The following is a 24064-nucleotide window of genomic DNA, read 5'->3' as shown; positions in this document are numbered from 1 at the left end:
CTTTTCTGGACGAGTGTCTGAGCATTGAGCTGACCATTGAGAGAAATAAACATACAAAAATGTCCATAAGAAAGTAGCACTCTTCAGTTTCATGAAACTAAACAATTGTATTAGCATTTTGAGGCAAATATGCTGGCCTTTTTACAATTCCCAGTAGGAGATGGTCAGCTTTTCCAAATTACTGGCCTTTGGGCATGTGGCTCCTTCAACTGGGAGGATCTTGCCCCTCTCTTCACGGGTCTGCTCCAGCTCACCCTTCCGACGTGAGCTTGAATTGACCTCCGCATGGCCTTCCAAGGCACCTTAGAGAAAGATGAAACTCTTTCCCTTTTGTCTCCTTTTTTCTCTAACATGATACTTTGGTCCTTGCTTCAGTGAACACATCATACATTTAAGTGGTATTTTTATACGTTTTTTTTACTGTCTGATTAAATGTGTCTCTCAGAACACTATATGCTCTATCAGGACAGAGACAGTCTCAGTTTGATTCACTGTGAGCTACGTGTTTACCTAACTCAGAGATTGGTACAAAGTGGAAGCAGGGAGAAAATGCTGAATAAATGAATACTCATTTAAGAGATTAAATTCTAGATTATTTTTAAACAAGAAGGTGAGCATTTCATTTAACATTCCTCTAGCTATTTCTTGCTTATTTATCCTTTGATTTAACACCCAAGAGCCCAGTTTGACATTGCTTCATGGTTTCATTGACTAAGAATGAAAGATGAATTTCCTGATCTTGCCTTAGAATCAGTGTTTGCAGATGATTTGAAAAACTGTTTGTAGGCAGGTTTCCCTGGCAAGATGGTTGAAGTTCTTTTTGTTCACTATTTGGCCACAACAAGCTCGGAAGTGAGAAATGATTCCATGAAGTTTCACAATAAATATTAAATATGTAAAACTGTGACATGTGTAATATTTATAAAAACAGAATTTATAGGAAGTGGAATAAAGTGGAATTCATTTCAAAAACAGGGATCTCAGAATATTAATGTTAATTCCTTCTTTGATTTATTTCTTTTGATGTAACTATATTTATATATACATTTAGATATCCTATTTTTTTAATTTGAGATAAGAGACACAAACATTAATTAATTCTACATATATTTGTAGTTAATAATATTTTTTTGAGGGGCAGTTTTTCTGTCATTAATTAAATTGTAGCGTCTGAACTATACATACTGCTAATGGATAAGAGAAATGTCTCTCAATGATTCTTAGGTGGAGATTTTACATATATAATTTATTAATATATGTATGATATGTAATATATATTTAAAAACTGACTATTTATAAGTGCTTTGAGATTGCCATACCTAAACTTAGCTGCTATTGAAGGTACTTTACAAAGGAATTCTATATACTTTCAGGTATTTGAGCTCTTCAAAAAATAAACCTAGAGTAAGCTTACATTAACAAACTGGTAAATGAAAAATAATTTTTACTCAATATGTTCAAGCCACTTTTCATTGGGAAATATTTATTATGCAAAATGGCTCATAATTACCTGGACATTTTACAATCAACCAAGGCAGGACTGCCCATGCTATCTTACACTCTTATATCAAGATCCCCAATTTCTGTTACATCTACCTTTTTCTTATAAACTATTTCATGAGTTTTCAATTGCTTTAATACTTTATCTATAGCCAATAAGAGTTCAATAATTAATGAAACCTCCCTCTTCAAACAAAATATATTGCCACAAAAGATTTTGTAAAATACTTGAATTTTAGGAATTTTTAATGTCATATATAGATAGAATTGCCAGTGTAGTTGTACCAAACTGAAAATATATTTTTGTTGAAAGGGGTCATTGCTAAGTAAACAGACATTAAAGGACTTAAAATTCCACTTTATTGAACCAAACATTAAAATATATATTACAATTTGATTCTATCAGCATTTTGATATTTAAGTAGCATTATGAAAGGTATGTATTCTGAAATATTTATATAGGCTGGCAAATAGTTTCATGTGTACTGGTAGTATGATTTCTCAGATTCACCTAGTTATATAATGATGATTCATAAAGTTAATCATTAAAGAACTTCCCTAGTTCTTTCCTAATCTAATCAACTTGTGCCATGCAAAGAATTGACTTTAAAACCAAATTCAAATTAATTCATAACAATTTTTTAAATTTAAATTGCAATAAAAAAGGAATGTTTATAATATGTTTTAAAAAATCCACAAAATGAGTATTACTTTAGGAAATACATATGTCATCTTTCCATGCTAAATCTGCTCTAAGTGGTGGCAGTTGGTTAAAACCTGTATTCCAACTTAAAAATGCAAGCATGCTTTTTCAAAATATATCATTACAGCCTTGCAAAATGTAAATTTTAAATGTTAATATTGTTGACCCAAGCCCCCTGCTAATTCCCAGGTGTCAATCAGACTTTAAATATGTATTTCATAAGGATTGTGTCTCTTCACCAAGTCCTCAGCTGCTTGTCCACGATTCACAGAGGGGAGAGTAGAAGGGAAGCCAGGTCTCCATCACACAGCACAGACTCCTGCCACTTAGAACGTCAGAATAGTTCGGATGCTGAAATGTAAAATGATCATCTTTAGTAATTTGTGCCCATACCTTCCAAACAAGAACAGTTTATGAAATTACCCTTTCTATCTGTTATAGGAAACTTAGGTAAATTCTATTGTTGGAAATCCTTCCAGGCTTGAGGTCCATACCAGTGAATTTTCCTTCTCCCGAGTCTCTGATAAGCACATCCGCAGCAGGCTGACAGGGAAAGGGACTTTCTGGCTGAAGAGAAGGCATGAAGAAGCCTATGAAAGGTGATGCATGGTGCTTAAACTATTGGACGCCTGGAGACTGTGGCAGTAGGTGAGACCTTCTCCCTCACTTTATCCCCACAGCCTGGCCCTGAGGGTAGAGCAGGTGCTAAGCCCTTACTGTGGAATGACCACATATATTAGTAAATGAATAGCAAAGGCTTTCAAAACCATGCAAAGGAATTGCTGTTTTGGGCAACTTTGAGTTTTAGCAGCGTAGTGAGGGCCTGACCACTATGGGAAAATACAGGAAAGCAGGAGACCTGTTTCACGCTACTGTGTTAACGCGCCCAGGGGAGAGATGGCTGGACTGAACTAAGTAATGCTCTGGACGATGAGAGGGAGGCGAACTGGAGGAGACCCTGGGGTTGCATCGCTGGGGCTCAGCATCTGTTTGCATGTGGTGGACAACGGTGAGGAAGTCAAAGGTGATGCTCCGCTGCTAGTCTGTAAAAGCAGAAAGGGGGCACTGCTTGCTGAGGTGAGAGGTACTGGTGGAAGAATTATCTGGGGTGAAGTTAATGCAAGTGGGACACAAGTGCGGCCATGCAGGAAGTAGGTGGAAATGAAGAGCTTGGGTTTAGAAAGCTCAACTTGTGATATTGGAAGCAAAATTCCTGAGAGCAGAATTTATGTTTCAAACTGGCCATATTAAGCTATTTGTTTTGCTTAACTGAGTGAAGGTTGTTCTGACCATTTAGCCCATTGTTTCCTTGCTTAAAAGCAGTTTGAATGTATGTTCATAATACAATGACCTGGTGGTCTAGACCAGATGTAGAGACACCAGACAACATTGGAAACGCACTCAAGGGGAAACTTAAGTGAGAATTTGGATCTCAGGTTAACATACAGTTAGTTTCTTTTGCTAATGACACCCAAGACCTTGGAACACAGTGGATGTTCAATAAGTATGTAGAGACCCAGTGAGTGAAATGTCATTTCATCTAGTAGACAGGCTCCCTGATTGCTGTTCCAAGCATCCATGAGCAGACATTGTAGTGAGGTTTGTGTGGATTTTTCCTATTCTACCTCTAACCTTGCCCAGCCCTCAGAAGTAACAACAATAGTGACAAGAACACGCATGTTTGGCCCTGGCCGGGTGTCTCAGTTGGTTGGAGAGTTGTCCTGTACACCACAAGGTTGTGGGTTTGATCTCCAGATTGGGGCATGTTCAGGAGGCAGCTGATTAATGATTCTCTCATCATTGATGTTTCTATCTCGCTCCCTCTCCCTTCCTCTCTGAAATCAATAAAAATGTTTTTAAAAATCTATGAAAACATATCCTTGGGTGAGGATTAAAAGGAACACCCATGTGTGCCTGGAGCCTGCCAGCTCTGTGGGAGGAATCCGGGGCGTGGTGAAAAGAGCACAGGCTTTGCATTGAGCTTGCATCCTGGTGCTGCCCCTACAAGGTCTGGCAAGTTATTTGTGTCTCACAACCTTAGTTTGTTCAACTGAAGATTGTTATCATATCTCACCTGCAAGCATCTGAAGAAAGCACATTTGAAAAAGCACTTTGAAAAGTGTAAAGCAAGAAAATGTAGCATTTCTTGAACAAGCTAGCATCTTTATGATGAAATAAAGATAGCCAAGATGAAACCAATCCGGTGTAGAAAAACAAAAGCCCAGAGGATTTTTAAAAATTTAATGCAGGACAATGACGTACAAAGTCTACAAAAAAGTAATCAGCCATATCATTTCTTACTAGCTTAAAAAATGAGAAATAAAATATGAAAGAAACTGGTATTTTTATAAATATTGAATTGTTAAGGTAGCCTGTGGAGCGGAGATGAGATCACCATAAAACAAAACAAAACAAAAACAAAAAAACAAGTACCTTTTCCCTGAATAGAGCAGTTCGAATCCTTCTTGGATTTTTTTAAAAGGTAAAACATGGGTTATCAACTGGTCCAGGTCAAATTTCTTTGCCAGGAAATCATTCACTATTTTTGGAACATCATCTCTACTTTTCCAACCTGTAAATAAGCACACATTTTCTCTTTAGACTTTACTAAATAATATTTATATTTTATTATATTTGTATCTTGTCTCTTCTGCATTTTTACCTTTTCCTATATGGAAGTATTCTCAACTGCACACCAATAAGCTATTCTCCCAAAGGCCAACCCCTCTCCCCCCCATAAAAACCTTTCATGACCCCACATCTCCTTCTAGCTGCCCCATATCTCTGTTCCTTTTATAGAATTGTGTTTTTTTTTACTTTACAGAAAAAAATGCATCTCTAATTCATTGTTTCCAGTTCCACTGCCTGTCCTGTCACTATCTCTTGAGCCCACTCAGCTCTCTGCTGTTCAGCTCTTGTCGAGGTCACCCTGACACACACAATGTTCAATGCGAGGAAAGCTTGTTCTCTTTCCACAGCATCATCTGGGGCATGACCATGAGAGGCTGCTTTGCATAAAGGCAGTTCTTTAGAGCTGGCTTCTTAGGGGAAATAAGACGTGAACTGACGAACAAACACTAAGAGATATTGACTTTGACCATTTGTGCGAAGTGGTGAGATTACAGATTACACAGGAATATTAGAAGTAAAATTCAATTATTCAGTAAATACCTATTGAGTATACCCTAGTGCCAGGTACCAGGCAGGGACTATAGCAAAGCAAAACATATGAGGTCCCTGCTCCCAAGAAGCATGGGAAGCCTCTCATTTTACTGCCGAGAGACTGACCATAAACAGGCAAATGCAGAGGACGTCAGCCAGTGACAGCAGGAGGAGAAAGACAGAGTAAGGGGCCATAGGCAGTGCTAGAGGGACAGGCAAGGTGGGAGCAGGAGGGACTGCTATTTCATGAAGCTCAGGGAAGGCCTGCCTGTTAAGTGACATTCATACAAAAACGTGAGGGCAATGAGCTGGGCAGGAATCTAGGGAAGGAGTATTTCAGGGAGAAGGCAGAGTAAGTGCAAAAGCGTTGAGGAGAGTTGGCAAGTGAGAACAGCGAGGAGGCCAGTGGCTGGAGCAGAGTGAGAACAGAATAGCAGCTGGGGACGGGGGACCAGATCACAGGGCACCTTCTGGCCATTGCATGTTTGGGGATTTTATTCTGAGCGAGAAACTTTAGTAAACTAATTACTAAAATTCTGTGGCACCCCTAAACAGACATTCTTTTTTTCCCAATCTGACAAAAAATAAGCATAATTTTGATCAATTTACAAAAAAAAAATTAATAGTAATTACCTACTCCTTTTGCTCCAAAGTGACTTTTTGAAAAAAAAAAATCAGGTGCTTATAGTTGTTTGTAAGCATTCCTGGTAACAAGAATTAACCAATTGGATGCAATCTTATGTGACATAACCAGTAAGATGCAACTTTATTATATAGTCACAGTCTGGTTGCTCTATGGGAATGTTCTATATAGGGGACAAGGGCCAGGGCAGGGAGACCATTTAACAATGCTGAGAGTTGCTGATGGTGGCCTGGACAAGTGATGTTGAGAAATGGCCAGGCCCTGGGTATACTTTGAAAATAGAGCCAACAGGATTTGCTAAAACATTCATTGCATGAAAGAAAGAGTGTAATGCAAGGTTTGGGGCCTGATCAACAGGAATGATGGAGCCATCTTTTACTGAGATGGGAAGGCTGTAGGAGGAGTAGGTTGGGGGTTAGGGCAGAGGTGGTGGCATCAGGAGTGGTTTGGGGTAGGTTAAGTTTGCTTGTCTATCAAATATCAAATATCAAAGTAGATATGTCAGGTAGGCAATTGTAGCTCACTTGGGGGCCTAGGCTGAAGATATAAAGTTAAAGCCATGAGACCAGAGGGAATTACCTTGGAAGAACATGGAAATAAGGAAAGGATCTGAGGACAGACACCAAAGTTGGAGATCTGAGGATGTGGAGGCGCCAGCAAATATTCCTGGAAGGAGTGACTACTGAGCTAGGAGTAGAAGAAACAGAATAAGAACAACAAACAAAATAATATCTAGGAGCCAAGTGAACAGAGATTTTGAGGAAAAGGGAGACATCAGCTGTATAAAATCCTGCTGATAGTTTATATACAACCAGGAGTGAGAATTTATCATTGTCTCTTTCAGTCATTTTGGTATGAATCTCAATTGACCCAATAAAATGAAACAATCCATATTTGTTTGTTTGTTTTGGCTTTGGGTTCAGAAGTTTTTTGCTGATGCAATTGTGGATTGAACAAAGTCTATTTTTTATACGTGTTCTTGCATATATTGAGAATAATGGATATAATCAGCACTTCCTATCTGATAAAGCATTCCCATAGAAAGATCACTGGTGCCTCTCATTGGGGCCTTTGAGGAACTTGATTTGAAAATGTTACTATTAAAAATGTGCCCAAGAATATTAGCCTTAAATCAGGTGAGAAGTGGGCCTTGTTTTGTGTCATTGTGGTCACAGTCTCATGTTAGGTCACTTCATACCCATCCTTGGAACAAAGGCCTTTAAGGGAGATCTGATGAGACAATAGGCTTCTATCACTTACCCAAGGAACAGAATTCAAGTCCTCCTGAGTCAGAGGCTCCCCCATCCTTACCTCCAAAAATGCATCCCTTCCACGTGCGTCCAGTGAAGAGCAGCATAGGGTCGTAGGTGAGCATCTTGGCTGATGGAGGAGCACCTACCACCACGCTGGTCCCATAGTTCATGTGGCAGGATGCGAGGGCATCAATCTAAGTTTAAAATGAAGAAGGCTATTTGTTTCTTATGTTTCACAGTATCTCATGGGCTCATAAGTGTCCTACATACTCTCACAGTTCTAGTAGATGGAACTTGGGAATAGCCACAGTTCAAGTTCCCAAGTCATGATGCTAAATTAGGCCCACATGCCTTTTGTTTTTTGTTTGTGTTTAAAAATTCTCAACACAACTCTAGTCTTAATTTAGTCTTTCATACATTTGCCCTCTGAGGCAGAAAGCAGAAATTACTGTGATTGATGCTCTTGACATTTTCAGTGTGTCATGGATCACAAAGCACAGTGGGAAATTCCTGTGTTATTTTCAGACCAATATCACCATTTCAGATAAGCCTTGGAAAATTATTTGAACTAAACTAACTCTAATTAACTATACTAAGTGAATTAACTTATTTTTTAAATTTAGTGTCAAAGTAAATAAAATGTGAGATAAAGAAGTTTTTGTGGTTTTTTTTTGTGGCATCTCTGAAATTAACTCCACATTTTCTGGTCATTCACCCATCGGGGTTTTTCATTAATAGTTTTTTGAATAGATGCTAGATTGTAGCAATGGATGTTGGCATTTTTCAGAGATCAGTGTTGATAAAGGTACCATCTGAAAATCAACAGGCCCTAACAGTATGTCCAATAGTCTATGTTACCTCTGTAAACATACAATCTAAAATGATATTTGTTACTGTGGGATAATTCTAAGTGCCCTAGGAAAAGAATGTGATAAACAATGGTAAATTAAAGACTAGTTATTCATAAATTACCAAAATATTAAAGTGAATTAAATGTACTACTCAATCATGAGCAAGATTGGCTTTGTCTAACATTTCAGAATCTCCTCAGCCTGCCCAAGCTGGGGCTTTGTTAGCCAGGAGCTTGGCACCTGTTTCTACATGGAGGGCTGGTGCTGCAGGCTGCCACAATGGAGCCATGTTTGAGAAAGTTGAAGGCTCCTATTTTAAGAAAATTTAGATCGGAGAAAACTAATCTCAGGTGTAAAGAGTGAGAGTTGGATACATCCAGGATTTGGAGGAAGAGACTGCCAAATTTGGAAAAGTCCATTTCCTCCCTGGATCTCCTCATCTCTCCTCAGGGAGTCACTTTGTGCTATTTGGCTTGCTAAAGTATAAGCAGTGGGCTTGCCTTTGCCAATAAATTTACATATGCAAACAAGGAAGAGAAGGCAGAAATTTGTTTAGATGATTGACTAACTTGCACTCCAGTTACATGAGAGTGGTGTGGTGTGATACTTAACTTTAGTCACGCAGACCTGCTCATAAGCTTTTGACTTTTAAGCAAGGTTGTTTCACATCACCAGCTTTTGCCTAATACGTACTTCAATAGTTGTTTGTTAATAAAGCCATAGAAAATTACTTTTACCTTTTATGATCAAATAGCTTACATGTTGTGTGGTTCCCCTAATCTTGGCTCTTACCATTGTGTCAAGACGCCCAATAACTTCAAAACTGTAACCCACAGTGTTGCCTGTCATTTCTGACAGCACTTCACTGATAGGCTTAGTAGAGTCCTTGGGGCTGATGCAGTCAGTGGCTCCTACAGCCTTTGCCTTCTCAAATTTGTCTTTGTTGAGGTCAATTCCAATGATCCTGGATGCACCAGCCGACTTACAGCCCATGATGACTGAAAGGCCAACTCCTCCCAGGCCAAAGACAGCACAGGTGGAACCAGGGGTGACCTGTGGAGAGAAAAGTTCATGCAAGTGTTAGAGGTGGGATAAAACACGTTAAATCTGTAAAGTATTTGCAATATTAAGAACACAAAATTCAGAGGCTGTTAGGATTGGATTACTTATTCTGTTGGTAATGCCACAAAGAGGATTAGAAACAGAAGGTCTGAGAACAGAAAAGGAACAAAAACAGTATTTGCCAAGTAAATAAAAATCTACACTAATAAAAGACAAAGATTCTAATTGACCATAACTTCACTATGCCCAAACCATGTCCACCAGCCAATCAGAGCAACTATATGCAAATTAACCCAACCAAGATGGCAGCTGGCAGCCACGGAGCTGGAGCAAGCAGGAGGCTTGGTTGCTCCAGCAATGGAGGAAGCCAAGCTTCATGCCTGCTCTGGTTGGCTGTGGCCTCCGCAAAAGGCAACAAAGTTTCCATTATAGAAGCTAAATAAATCCCAATACCTACTTCCAGCCAGCCTCCACTGGGAGCTTGGGTGACTGGGGGCTGTGGCCAGCCTGCAAACAGCCATCAGCCCCTCACCCAGGCTGGCCAGGAACTCCAGCAGGGACCCCTACCCTGAAGGGGCTGTGGCCACCCTGCAAACAGCCATCAGCCCCTCACCCAGACTGGCCAGGCACCCCAGCAGGACCCTCCACCCTGAAGGGGCTATGGCCAGCCTACAAACAGGCATCAGCTCCTCACCCAGGCTGGCCAGGCACCCCAGCGGGGACCCCCACCCTGAAGGAGCTGTGGCCAGCCTGCAAACAGCCATCATCTCCTCACCCAGGCTAGCGATACCCTCTTGCGGTGAGGGTCCTCGCTGGGGGGCTTGGCCAGCCTGAAAACAGCCATCAGCCACTCACCCAGTCTGGCCAGGCACCACAGCCGGACACCTGCCTCCCTGAAGGGGATGTGGCCAGCCTGAAAATGGCCCTTAGCCCCTCACCCAGGCTGGCCAGGCACCCCAGTGGGGAACCCCACCCTGAAGGGGCTGTGGCCAGCCTGCAAACAGTCATCAGCCCCTCACCCAGGCTGGCCCCACCCTCATGGGGTAAGGATCCCCGCTAGGGGGCTTGACCAGCCTTCAAACAGCCATCAGCCCCTCACCCAGGCTGGCCAGGCACCCCAGTGGGGACCCCCACCCTGAAGGGGCTGTGGCCAGCCTACAGTCATCAGCTACTCACCCAGTCTGTCCAGGCACTGCAGCAGGACCCCCCTTGCTGAAGGGGGTGTGGCCAGCCTGAAAATGGCCCTCAGCCCCTCACCCAGGCTGGCCAGGCACCCCAGCAGGGACCCCCACCCTGAAGGGGGTGTGGCCAATCTGAAAACAGCCCTCAGCCCCTCACCCAGGCTGGCCAGGCACCCCAGCGGGACCCCCACCCTGATCCGGGACATCCTTCAAGGCAAACCAGCCGGCCCCCACCCATGCACCAGGCCTCTGTCTACACTAATAAAAGAGAAAAATGGTAATTGGCGTACGACGATATCCTTTTCATTGGCTAATCAGGGCTATATGCAAATTAACTGCCAACTAAGATTGGCAGTTAACTGCCAACTAAGATTGGCAGTTAACTGTCAACAAGATGGCGGTTAATTTGCATATGTAGGCACAATGCAGGGAGGCGAAAGAGAAAGCAGGAAGAAGCCCCCTGCCACTGACAGTGATCGGAAACCCAGGGGGGAGCTAAGAGCTGGGGGCCAGGGTTGCCCTGGGGCCGCCTTTGCCCTGCCTCCCAGCCATGATCGGAGAATCAGGTGCCTTTTCCGCCCTGGCCAGTGATAGCAGGAAGTAGGGGTGGAGCCAGCGATGGGAGCTGGGCATGGTCGAAGCTGGCAGTCCCAGGAGCTAGGGGCCCCTTGCCTGGGCCTAAAGCGGAGCCCACGATCGCGGAGCCGCTGCAGCTGTGGGTCCCCGCTGCCCGGGCTGGACCCCTCAGCCAGAGGCGTCCTGCAGGGGCAGGGGCGGAGCCCGCGCGATCGCGGCGCCCCCCGCTGCCACTGCAGGTCCCCACTGCCCGGGCCGGACACCTAGGCCAGAGGCGTCAGGCCTGGGCAAGGGGCCGATCCTGCGATTGGAGGGTGATGGGGGTCAACGCCTGAGGGCTCCTGGTATGTGAGAGGGGGCAGGCTGGACCGAGGGACACCCCCCCCACACACACACCCAGTGCACGAATTTCGTGCACCGGGCCCCTAGTCCTATATAATAAAAGGATAATATGCAAATTGACCCTAACAGCAGAGCAACTGGGAATCACTAGTCACTATGACACACACTGAACACCAGGGGGCAGACACTCAATGTAGGAGCTGCCTTCTGGTGGTCAATGTGCTCCCACAGGGGGAGCTCTGTTCAGCCACAAGCCAGGCTGACAGCTGCCAGTATAGCAGTGGTTGTGGGAGCCTCTCCCACCTCCTCAGCAGTGCTAAGGATGTCAGACTGCACCTAGGCCTGGTCCCCGCTGGCAAGTGGACATCCCCCGAGGGCTCCTGGCCTGCCAGAGGGATGTCTGACTGCCAGCTTAGGCCCAATCCCCCCAGGGAGTGGGCCTAAGCCAGCAGGTGGTCATTCCCCGAGGGGTCCCAGACAGCGAGAGGGCACAGGCCAGGCTGAGGGACCCTCCCGAGTGCACAGATTTTTGTGCACTGGGCCTCTAGTCCTTTATAAAAGGGTACATCATATAAAAGACTTTTGTTATGGGAGTTTTTAACCTCATCTAATCTCATAACAGGATTAAATGAGCTCTAAGGTCTCCACAAAGCTATGCTAAATCTGTTTAAGATTTTGGTCTGAGAACCAAGATGGCGGCATAGGTTAACGCCGGAGTTTGCTGCTTTGAACAACTACTTCAAAAGTGAAACTAAAACACGGAAGGGACATCACCCAGAACCACAGGAACGCTGGCTGAGTGGAAGTCCTACAACTAGGAGGAAAGAGAAACGCACACGGACACTCAGAGGAGGCGCAGTGCTGAAGTCAAATTCTGAGGTGCGGAGTGCGCGGAGCGGGCTGGCGGCGGAGGGCGCGGTTGGCGTTTTCAATCGGGAGGGAGTCGCAGACTCTGAGCACCAGATACAGGCGAGTCTTTAGGGACCCAGGCTCAAACGGGAGAAGCGGGACTGTCTGGCTTCCGTCAGAGCGAGTGCAGCTTTCTCTCCCAGCTTTGCAGCGGGTGCTGGGACTCAGAGAGGCAGAGCCCCTGGGGACAGGACTGAGAGCCGCCATAACTGCTCTCTCCGGCCCACCCTGTTGATCCTGTGCGACCCGCCCCACCCAAGCCCTGCACAGAGGCATTTGCCGGATAGCCTCAGGCAAAGGCTAGATTAGCACCTCCCTAGAGGACAGAAGTTCTCTCACTGCTGACACAGCTGATTCTCATAGCCACTTGGCCTGGAGGTCAAACCCTCCCTGGAATTAGCTACAACAATCAAGATTTAACTATAAGACTTCGAACAAAGACCACTAGGGGGTATACCAAGGAAGCATAACAAAATGCGGAGACAAAGAAACAGGACAAAATTGTCAATGGAAGATATAGAGTTCAGAACCACACTTTTAAGGTCCCTCAAGAACTGTTTAGAAGCTGTCGATAAACTTAATGAGATCTACACGAAAACTAATAAGACCCTCGATCTTATATTGGGGAACCAACGAGAAATTAAGCATACACGGACTGAAATAACGAATATTATACAGACGCCCGACAGCAGACCAGAGGAGCGCAAGAATCAAGTCAATGATTTGAACTGCGAGGAAGCAAAAAACATCCAACCGGAAAAGCAAAATGAAAAAAGAATCCAAAAATGCGAGGATAGTGTAAGGAGCCTCTGGGACAGCTTCAAGCGTACCAACATCAGAATTATAGGGGTGCCAGAAGATGAGAGAGAGCAAGATATTGAAAACCTATTTGAAGAAATAATGACAGAAAACTTCCCCCACCTGGTGAAAGAAATGGACTTACAGGTCCAAGAAGCTCGGAGAACCCCAAACAAAAGGAATCCAAAGAGGACCACACCAAGACACATCATAATTAAAATGCCAAGAGCAAAAGATAAAGAGAGAATCTTAAAAACAGCAAGAGAAAGAAACTCAGTTACCTACAAGGGAATACCCATACGACTGTCAGCTGATTTCTCAACAGAAACTTTGCAGGCCAGAAGGGAGTGGCAAGAAATATTCAAAGTGATGAATACCAAGAACCTACAACCAAGATTACTTTATCCAGCAAAGCTATCATTCAGAATTGAAGGTCAGATAAAGAGCTTCACAGATAAGGAAAAGCTAAAGGAGTTCATCACCACCAAACCAGGATTATATGAAATGCTGAAAGGTATCCTTTAAGAAGAGGAAGAGGAAGAAAAAGGTAAAGATACACATTATGAACAACAAATATGCATCTATCAACAAGTGAATCTAAGAATCAAGTGAATTAATAATCTGATGAACAGAATGAACTGTTGATTATAATAGAATCAGGGACATAGAAAGGGAATGGACTGACTATTCTTGGGGGGGAAAGGGGTGTGGGAGATGTGGGAAGAGACTGGACAAAAATCGTGCACCTATGGATGAGGACAGTGGGTGGGGAGTGAGGGCGGAGGGTGGGGCGGGAACTGGGAGGAGGGGAGTTATGGGGGGGGAAAAAAAGAGGAACAAATGTAATAATCTGAACAATAAAGATTTAATTAAAAAAAAAAGATTTTGGTCTGACTAGCATTTACTTAATAACCATATGTCTGAGTCATTTTAAAATAAATTGGTTTTTTTTTTAATCAAAGTTAAACCTCCATGTTTCTTTTTATTAAGTATATTTTATTAATTTCAGAGAGGAAAGGAGAAGGAGAGATGGAAACATCAATGATGAAAGAGAATCATTGATCAGCTGCCTCCGGCACACACCCCTACTGGGGATCAAGCCCTCAACAATGCAACAAGAGCATGTATCCTTGGGCAGAATCAAACCCGGTACCCTTCAGTCTGCAGGCCGATGCTCTATCCACTGAGCCAAACCTGCTAGGGCACCAAGCCCTCCTTGTTTCAATAGATGATCTATGTGTTGTTCTGGGTAGAGGGGACAATCTAAAGTTAGCAGAAACAAAGGCTCTGATTAAGTCAAAGAATCAGAGGCAGATGAGAGGAGGTTCAAGAAACTATCACTCTACAGATGGGTGACTGAGTTCTAGGGAGAATTGCTTAGAGGTGCAGCTCCTTAGTGATTAAAAATATCACCCTTCATAGCCACCATAGTCTAATGCTCACTAGAGATTACATAAGGAAGTACTATAGTGCATAAAGGAGACTCGTTCCATACCTTCCTGGAGCTTATCATCTAATAAGTACCACTAAAGATATGAGCCTTTGAGATTTGGGACACACACTATTAATGAAGCAGCCATGTTCCCTTGAATAATGGGAGAAGTTTCTCTTCATTGGAGTAGACAGAAAAACAAGAAGTTCTCTGAGCAAGAGTGATAGGAAACAACTACAGGAGGATTTGGGAGATGAATGTTCCAGACAATCAGAATAGCATGTGTAAATGCCTCCATGCAGGAACAGCTCAGCAGGCGTCAGGATGCTAAAAGAGGCAGGTGTGGCTGGCTCACAGTGGGTAAGATGAGATTGTTCCAAGTATGAAAATTACTGAAGGATTTTGTGGCAAAACTAATGTGTTCCATTTTTGTTTTATGAAATTACTCTGGCTTATCAATGGAGATTTATTTGAGATGGTTAAAAAGAGTAACAAAGACAACAGAAGGGAGGCCATTGCATCTGTCCAGTCAAAAATAATGATGATAGTCCACTGAAGAAAATGGAGATATTTATAATATACCCTGTATGTAAAGTTAACAGGACTTGCTGTTGGGATTCATCTAAGGTGGTGGAGAGGGAAGATAAAGAATGAAGAAAATTGGAGTGGGCAAAATATGTTTGAGGGGCAGGGAGTAAGAAAATTAAGAATTCCATTGTATACCTATTCAGTTGGAAATGCCTGTGAGACATCCAAATGGAGATGTCTGGGAGGGAGTTGGAAAAAAGAATTTGGAGAGAGTTTAAGTTACAGATTTGAACTCAATGAACATATATAGTTTTTTAAAGACTTTGGAGTTGATAGCATACCACATTATTGTTTGTCGAATGGCTGTCCTATTACAAATTATTACATGTTATTCTACTTACTTCTTGCACTCATTAAGAGTAAAATAAATTTAGTCCAAATAAGCATTCTTAAAAAATCATTCATATGCCAAAAACAGACAATAAGCCAGAATTTTATTTTGTTGTTGTTCTAGGAAAAAAACAACAACCCTCATTCATGTTTTCATCTTATATACCAGCTATTATGGATTTAATTGTGTTCCCTTCAAATTCATATACTGAAGTCTTAATCCCAGTTCCTCAGAATGTGATCTCATTTGGAGAGAGGATCTTTGCAGAGGTAACCAAGTTAAAGCAAGCTCATTAGGGCGGGCCCTAATCGAATATGGCTTGTATCCTTCTGAAAAGGGAAATTTAGACACAAAGACTGTTATAGCTGACAGGCGATGGGAAGAGACACAGTGAGAAGAGCCAAGGAGAGCTGCCTGGAACAGATCCCCCACTCATAGCCCGCAGAGAAAACCAGTCCTGCCAGCACCTTGGTTCTAGTCTCCAGAATGTGAGACAATAAATTTTGGCTTAGGACAGCCAGTCGGTGGTACTTTGCTATGACAGCCCTAGCACACTAACAAACCAGCATTGGTACCTATTTTGTGAAAGAAAAAGGATGTGTTTCCGAATCTGAATTTTAAAATTTAGAAATAAACCTGAAGGAAATGTCGAGGAAACACAATTAAATCTAGGTATTTTATTTTCACTTGTTTAGAAGTAAAATGTCTAATCTGAATTTTTCACTTTTCCTCCAATTGATTTGGCATTGTGTAGAAACAGCCTGCATATAATGTTTTCAAAAGCCTTTAGGATTCCAAGAAAATCATTGAAAAAGCAAAAAGGAAGAAACTAACCCATCCTGCTTCTTACCTTGCCAGTTTTAATCGCAGCCCCATATCCTGTGGAAAACCCACATCCAATTAAACAGACTTTCTCAGGAGGAGCTGAGTCATCAATCTTAGCAACAGCGAATTCATCCACCACTGTGTACTCAGTAAACGTACTGGTGTTCATGAAGTGGTAGACCGGTTTGCCCTTGCATGAAAATCTGGTAGTGCCATCATCTAGTACTCCACGACCGGTAATGCTATTTGACACATCAAATACACAGGTCAGTTAATTCAGTGCAAAATTTAGCACTGGAACAATTTAAATGGCATAAGAGTAAAAATGTCCAAAACCTACTCGCTCTTAATGCAAAGGTTTCCATCTGGGTTGCGGCAAGCATTGCATTCTCTACATTGAGGCATAAAGAGGGGGATGACCTTGTCACCTAGAGGGAAATCACCATGATATAAGATGTTGGTTATTAACATTAAAATATGAAATAAACAATTGTGAATTGGGCCCATGCCACATACAAGAATTTCTTAAAAGTATTCTAAAATGTATAAGCAGCAGCAGATTTGCTTGCTAAAGTTCGAGACTGCCAAATTAAACTTCACTCAGTGTCATTCAATTCTCCCTGTATCCTTTTATCCTCCTAAATTATGACAAGGCTGTCTCTGCTAATCCCTAGTTGTGCTGTTTCCTTTGCTAGGATAATCAGACCCTACTTATCTCAAACTTGTGACGTGTTATCTGCACACCTGGTTTCACTGTAGTGACTCCTTCTCCAATGCTTTCCACAAGGCCAGTTGCTTCATGTCCCACAATCACTGGAAACCTGGACACCATTAGTCCTTTAATCACATGGTCATCTGTGCGACAGATTCCTGTGGCCAAAATCTGTGCTCAAAGACAAGAACATTGCACCAATCAGCACACTGGTCACTTCACAGTTGGGAGGACATCTACCTCAATCTTGAAAAGATTATAATTGTTTATTCAGTTTGATTGCCAAATATAATAGTGTTGACTCATAGAAGATTCTGAGCTTAATACCAACCATCGGACATGATCCCACTCATCAAGGGATTGATTTACAATATTGCTGCCTCTGACCCTACTTTGAATCTCAATGTCTGTCTATAGCAAATTGGTGCTCTTGTGAGATATGCAGATGTTACCATGTGACCAGTACAAAAGTAGATTCTTATAGCCAGGCCCTCTTAGGACCTATTAATGAAGGGTGATGGGAATGGCATGCATGAAGGTAAGTGAGGAGCAAAATCTTACTAGAGTGTATAAGTAACAGAAGATCAAAGAACGACCGGCAGCAACATCTACTCAACAACCTGGTGTCCAAACCAATGCTTAGGCTGTGAACAAAGGAACAGGGAACACTCCAGGAAGCTATTGTTTCTCCAGACACAAGTGAATTTCTCATTCTTTGGGAAAAGTAATCTCAATACTATCTGACTTCCAAAAATTTTTAAAAGAAATCATTAGTTGTGATTACTAACCATTTTTAAAAATCAGAATCATGTCAATAAAAATTCAACAAGTAAAAGTTTTAATAGAGCAGATTAGTAGTGCTGTTTTTAATGAATAATTGCCATTAATTTCATAACCAACATGACAAGACCCTTAACAATAAACAAGAACCACTAAGAAAAATAATGTATAAAATTTGAGAAACACCTCTTTATTCAAGAATCCAACTTCAAATAATGATATATTCAAGATAGTTGGGGTAGCATTTTAGGCTTATGTATTCTAAGGCTCCTTACCTTGATACGAACTTCTTTAGCCTTTGGTGGGGCAACTTCTATTTCCTCAATGGAAAAAGGTTTATTCGGCTCCCATAACACGGCTGCTTTGCATTTAATAACCTAAGAAATTGGTGAGAATTAAAATGGGTCTTAATTATGTCTGTATATATGCATAGTCCACACAAAAATTTTAAAAAAATGAATAAAAGATTTTATTTGACATTCTAATTTAACCAGGATTATTTTCATTAAAACTAGAATTGTAATCATTAGGAATCATCTTGTGTGCTTTGATATATGAGAAATGTAACCTGAATGATTGATCCATAGTCACATGAGAAGCAGGGCTGAGCTAGGCCTGGACAGCCTTTCCAGCCCTTTGTGGGGGGTTTTAGTGAAACATAATACTTCACTAAATTAGGTTCTTGTACTACAACTTCAAACTAACAAAGCTGTCATCTTTGTATCACTTATCCACAAGGGCAAATTTATAAAACAGATAATGCTGTTGATTTTTCTGTAAGAATTTAAGCTAGTATTTAATCGCTGTATAATCATGTAACAATGGGGAGGAAATTAGAAAATTAGCATGGTTAGAGATGAAGAGAACCACAAATGTCATGAAGTATATAGAATGAGTTCCTGGGTGACTCAACCTGTCAGTTTGCATCTCTGTGTCCCTTTTTTATACCTAGCCCAGTTTTTGCATCTAATTGGGTCTTAAATGCTTAAAGCAGAAAATTACAGAAGTAAATATTTTTGATGCATCCAGTGCTTAATCAAAATTAAAAGAAAAGCAGGAAGAGATACATCCACTCCTATTACTGCTGCCCTCCTACATAATATACTCACATTTAAATATACATGCAAAGGACGTAAGGAGGAAAATATAATAAGTTAATAAATATATAGTGCAGTAATTGTTCTCCTCAGTTATAAACAGGTTTTTATGTTTATAAAAATGATAAAATGTTCTATTTTAAGTCCATAATAACTTTTTATTTAATGAGACTACCCAGTATAGTAGAAGGGGAGGCAAAATAGGCAATTCATTATCCTATATAATAAAATGATAATATGCAAATTGACCAAATGGCAGAATGACCAGTCACATGATGCACACTGACCACCAGGGGGCAGACACTCAGCGCAGGAGTTGCCCTCTGTTGGTCAGTGTGCTCCCACAGCGGGAGTGAGGTTCAGCCAGAAGCCCTGAGCTGGGCTCACAGCTGGAGAGCACAGCAGCAGTGGCGGGACACTCTCCCACTTCCATGGCAGCGCTAAGGATATCCCCCGAGGGCTCCCAGACTGAGAGGGCTCAGGCCTGGCTGAGGGACCCCGCCCCCCCCCCCGCCCCCGCAAGTGCATGAATTTGGTGCACCGGGCCTCTAGTTAGAAAATAATTTGTAAGTACACATCAGGATACTAAAATTTTTTTCTTGTAGATGGTAACATTTAAAAAAAGTTTTCATTGATTTTTAGGGAGAGAGGGAGAGGGATAGAGATAGAAACACTGATGAGAGAGAAACATTATTGATCAGCTGTCTCTTGCACACCCCCTACTGGGGATTGAGTCTACAACCTGAGCATGTGCTCTGACCAGGAATCAAACTCATGACTTCTTGGTTCCTGGGTCAATGCTCAACTGCTGAGCTACACTGTCCTGGCATAGATGGTAACATTTTATTTTTTTGGCAACTATATTGAGATATCTTTGACAAATAAAAATTGAATATATTTAAGAACTATAACTTGATATTATATGTATCATCACAATCAAGCTAAATAACTTATCCATCATCTCTAGATAGTTAGTAGAGTGTGTGTGTGTGTGTGTGTGTGTGTGTGTGTGTGTGTGTGTGAGTGTGTTATGTGTTAAGAAGATTTAAGATCTATCCTTTTAGAAAATTTCAAGTATTTAATGGAATAGTGTTAACTTATCATCACCACGCTGTACATTACATCTCCAGATCTCATTCATCTTGCATAACTAAAACTTCATACCCTACTTAAGAGTATCTTGATCTTAGACACAGAGATCAGACTGGTGAACCCCAGAGGGCAGGAGGATTGGGGAACTGGATGAAAGAAGTAAAGGGATTAAGAAGTACAAATTGGTAGTTACAAAGCAGTTATAGGGATATACAGTACAGCATAGGAGATACAGTCAGTAATGCTGTGATGACTGTGTATGGTGCCAGGTGGGGACTGGCAGTGTTGGGGTAACACTTTGTGAGGTTTGTGATTGTCTGGCCACTGTGCTGTACACCTCAAACAAACATGGAGTAATGTTGAAGGTAGACTATAGTTAAAAAAAAAAAAAAAAGGAAACAATAGATTCCTCAATAGAATCCTTTCAAGCTGCTGCCCCAGAGCTGGAGCTCAGATGGAGTGAATAAGGGTAAGTCTGTGCTCCTGGCCCTTTTAAAGGAAAATCTGGGATTGCCATAGCCTCCTTGTTAATCAGCCACAATCCCAGCTTGTTTTTACAGCCTAAAGTTATGGGAACTTCTCTTCCCAGCTCTGGAACCCTGGGCTGGGGCAAGGTATGGGGATGGGACCCCTTGCTCCTCAAGGAAGGCTTCCTCAGCCAAGATATTCCTCCCAATTAAAATAGTCACACATGGGTGTTGGACCAGCCTGTTCCTCACCTCCACCCCTCCTATCAGTCTAGATGTGCTTTCTTCTTTAATTTTCTGGTTGTAAAACTACTATTCAGCCAGGTTTCAGGAAGCTCTGAATGATGTTATTTTGTATTTTAGTTGTAATTTTGATGTGGTTGTGGGAGGCTGCAAGTACCTGTGTTTACCTATGCCACTATCTTGGTTCTCTAGGGTGATTATTGCTATAGGCCAGATTGTGTTACCCAACATTCATATGCTGAAGTCCTGACCCCCAAGTACCTCAGAATGTCTCTGTAATTGGAAATAGAGTTTTTAAAGAGGTAATTAAGTTAAAATAATGTTATTAGAATGGGCCTTCATCTAATAGGACCAGTGTCTGCATAAGGACACAGACATATGCAGAGAGAAGACCATGGGGAAACAGAAAGAAGATGGCCATTCACAAGACCAGGGGAGAGGCTCAGAGGAAACCAACCTTGCTGACACCTTGATCTCAGACTTCTAGTTTGCAGAACTGTGAGAAACTACATTTCTGCTGTGTAAGCCACCCAGTCTGTGGTCCTTTGCTATGGCAGCCTGAGCAAACTAAACATTTATTACTAGAGGCCCGATGCACAAAATTCATGCAAGGGGCTCAGCCCTCGCAGCCACGTGGCGCCTCGGCTCTCACAGCTTGGGCTTCCTCTGGAAGGTCATCCGGAAGGTCATCCGGAAGGTCATCTGCTGTTCGGCCATCAGGCTTAATTAGCATATTACGCTTTTATTATTGGAGATAACCAGGGGAAAAGCAATCCCCAATGTAAAGGGAGCCCTTGCTCTCATGAGCTACACTGAAACACTGGAGCAACTTGGAACATATATAACCCCTATGCAAACCACACTATCACATAACCATCTCTATCTCAAAATTACACAGCTTCTCTACTAAATTATCTTAAATTATACACTGTATTATTAATTATAATTAGGAAGTGCTGCCTTAAGCCTACTGAGTTCTCCAGCATTGGAAATGTTCTAACAATGACTAGATATCCATTTTATGGAGGCGGCATAACTAGTTGGTTGGATGGAGTTAGAGATTGTAAAGATACCTTCCAACCATAAAATTCATTAGAGTCGCTAGCTTCTATAGTGCAAAATTAATTTCCCAATTAATTTAGTTTTTGTTGGGTTACTGACCCAAATTAGAATGCTTTCATTCAACTTCAATTCAATTCCAGGATCAATGATTTCTAATTCTAACAACATATGGCCTCCTCACTTGTCACATTACCCAGACTTCAAAGACATCTTCATTTTTTGGAGCCTTAAGTCAGGCTAAAGGCAAAGTTACTTAAATAAAAACAATCAAATGAATAAAACAAAGAAAAGCACCTAATGCTATAAGCAATCATCTATCTTTTAAAGCAGTGGTTCTCGAACTTCTGGCCCTTTAAATACAGGTCTTCATGTTGTGACCCCCAACCATAAAATTATTTTCGTTGCTACTTAATAACTGTAATTTTGCTACTGTTATGAATCGTAATGTAAATATCTGATATGCAGGATGGTCTTAGGCGACCCCTGTGAAAGGGTCGTTTGACCCCCAAAGGGGTCGCGACCCACAGGTTGAGAACTACTGATTTAATGCAAGGAACTGTACTGACCAATTTGTAAATGAGAAAATGCCAAAGCTGTTTCTAAAGTTATTGTCAATTCATTTTTTTAAAGAATAAATATACTTTACTATAATGTATTCCTGTTTATAAGGATTTTTAAAAACTTATATTGTGATTAAAACTATATCCTTAACAAATCTTAAAAGCATGATACTTTGATGTCTACTCTGCATTCCAGAATTAGCATTTTTCCATGATTAACAGCAGGAAAACCTTTCCTAACATCTGGGAATGAGCCCTGGTCTCCCACGGAAACAGAGCTGAATGCCGCATGTAAATGAGACGATGGAAAGTCTCTTTATGGAAATATTTTGCTTCCAAGAGCAAATGCCTAACTATCCTAAAATTAAGTTATTAATGTTGTCAGTATAAACCACTTTAAACAGTAAAAACAGTATAAACCATTTCTCCATTTTCCATCAATGTCTTACTAAGAAACCTTCCATATATTGTTTTATCTCATTTTTATTGGCACATTGATATGTCCCCCACCCCCCACCCCGTGTCTCCTCCCAGGCACCTAATTCCTCAAGAAATATCCCAAATAATTACTTTTAAGTGTTCAAGTTCTAAAAATCAAGCCCACATTATTACAACAAGATCATGAGGATACAGAAATGTTCTTACTTTTCCAGCAGTGCTCATCCTGCCTTCCCCCTGGTTCTGTATTTCAGTCAACAGGCTGTTTCTCGCTGATGTTTGGCTCACTCTGCTGTAACAGCATCTTGTACCCTCGGATAAATAGTCCAGCTCAAATCCGCCTTCAGCAATATGACTCACGAAAACTTTTCAAAGGTCCATGCCGCCCCACCCTTTGCAGAGCAAGTCATGAAAATAAATACAGTGACTTTTGAGCAAACCAACACTAGGGATCTAACAAAGATAGAATAATCCAACCTATTGAGAAGGGTTATTGTTATCTGGAGGCATTGTTATCTGCCTTAGAGTTAGGGATTTAGACACAGGTCAGGTTAGTGAATTCAACACAGTTCAGTAAAAATACATTCTGAATACGTTCAGCCGCTCTGCCCGGTTTCAGGATGTGTGTGAATATTTGTATTTGTGCTCTGCTTCATTCTGCAAAGACTTGATGTAGTTTGTGGAAAGCCTATAATTAAACATAAATGGCAATGGGGCCATGGAGATGCAATCAAATCAGAATAGAAGGTATGGGCGGGAAGGAGAGTCGGGGCACATGGAGCTTAGTTGTGGGCCACAGTAGTTTCTAGGTGTTTGGGGGATAGAAAGAAAAGTGAAGCTTGTTGCCCCTAAATGTGGTCCAAATTACTATCTGGACCCAAATCCCCATTATACACAGAGCTGTCTCATTTGGTTGTGTAGTTTGGGCCTGGCACGTGGGAGCACTGTGCAGGGCAGAAGGCAAACTGAAACGCAGCCTGCACGCTGGCTCTCAGAGGCCAAAGGGCTTCCACCTACGTGGGCAAGTGCTTAACCTCCTGAAGTAGCTGTTTAACCGCTTCACACGCTACTTCTTCATATAAGATGCAATGACACTGAAATGTACAGAATGCATTGCTGCGAGAGTGTCCTAGACAGATTTTATTAATCATAGTATTGGGGACACACTGGCACATTCACCTCCAAGTAAATTAATTCTACACAAGGGAGATTTTACTCTTGTGGACTGAAAGAGCAGGAGAGTTTTTCTAAGTCTTTAGACAAAGATGTTTAGACTCCAAAGTCCTTTTCAGGTAACCGCTATACACAAAACTTTATTTTGAAAAACTATTATAAGCTTTACCACAGAGACCGCTCTCAATGCATTATATCAAGTATTATAGACACGATTTAAAATATATTTACGTCTAATTCAGAACCAGTCATTAGGATTAGCCCTGTAGCCAAATTAGAACCAC

At 41.7% G+C, this 24064-nt stretch overlaps 1 protein-coding gene across 1 annotated transcript; it reads right to left on the bottom strand.

Annotated features, from left to right (window-relative positions):
- Nucleotides 1-1837: 1837 nt before the first annotated feature.
- ADH7 (alcohol dehydrogenase 7 (class IV), mu or sigma polypeptide) lies at nucleotides 1838-22966 on the bottom strand. The gene is made up of 9 exons (XM_059664966.1): nucleotides 22815-22966; nucleotides 17924-18025; nucleotides 16901-17039; nucleotides 16497-16584; nucleotides 16182-16398; nucleotides 8905-9165; nucleotides 7320-7455; nucleotides 4637-4775; nucleotides 1838-2554 (listed from the first exon to the last, which is right to left on the bottom strand). Exons 1-9 carry the CDS (start codon nucleotides 22830-22832, stop codon nucleotides 2530-2532), a joined length of 1125 nt encoding a protein of 374 aa, XP_059520949.1. The 5' UTR covers nucleotides 22833-22966; the 3' UTR covers nucleotides 1838-2529.
- Nucleotides 22967-24064: the final 1098 nt, after the last annotated feature.

Source organism: Myotis daubentonii, chromosome 1 (genome assembly GCF_963259705.1).
Source record: "Myotis daubentonii chromosome 1, mMyoDau2.1, whole genome shotgun sequence".
NCBI classification, from domain to species: Eukaryota; Metazoa; Chordata; class Mammalia; order Chiroptera; family Vespertilionidae; genus Myotis; species Myotis daubentonii.
This window is presented reverse-complemented; position numbering and strand designations above follow the sequence as displayed.

Coding starts and splice junctions, on each gene's coding strand:
- ADH7 (XM_059664966.1), bottom strand. Junction 9,166..16,181: donor CTGCGATTAAAACTGGCAAG/GTAAGAAGCAGG, acceptor TTCTCTCCACAG/GTCACCCCTGGTTCCACCTG. Junction 2,555..4,636: donor CTGCTCTATTCAGGGAAAAG/GTACTTGTTTTT, acceptor TTTACATTTCAG/CATCCGAACTATTCTGACGT.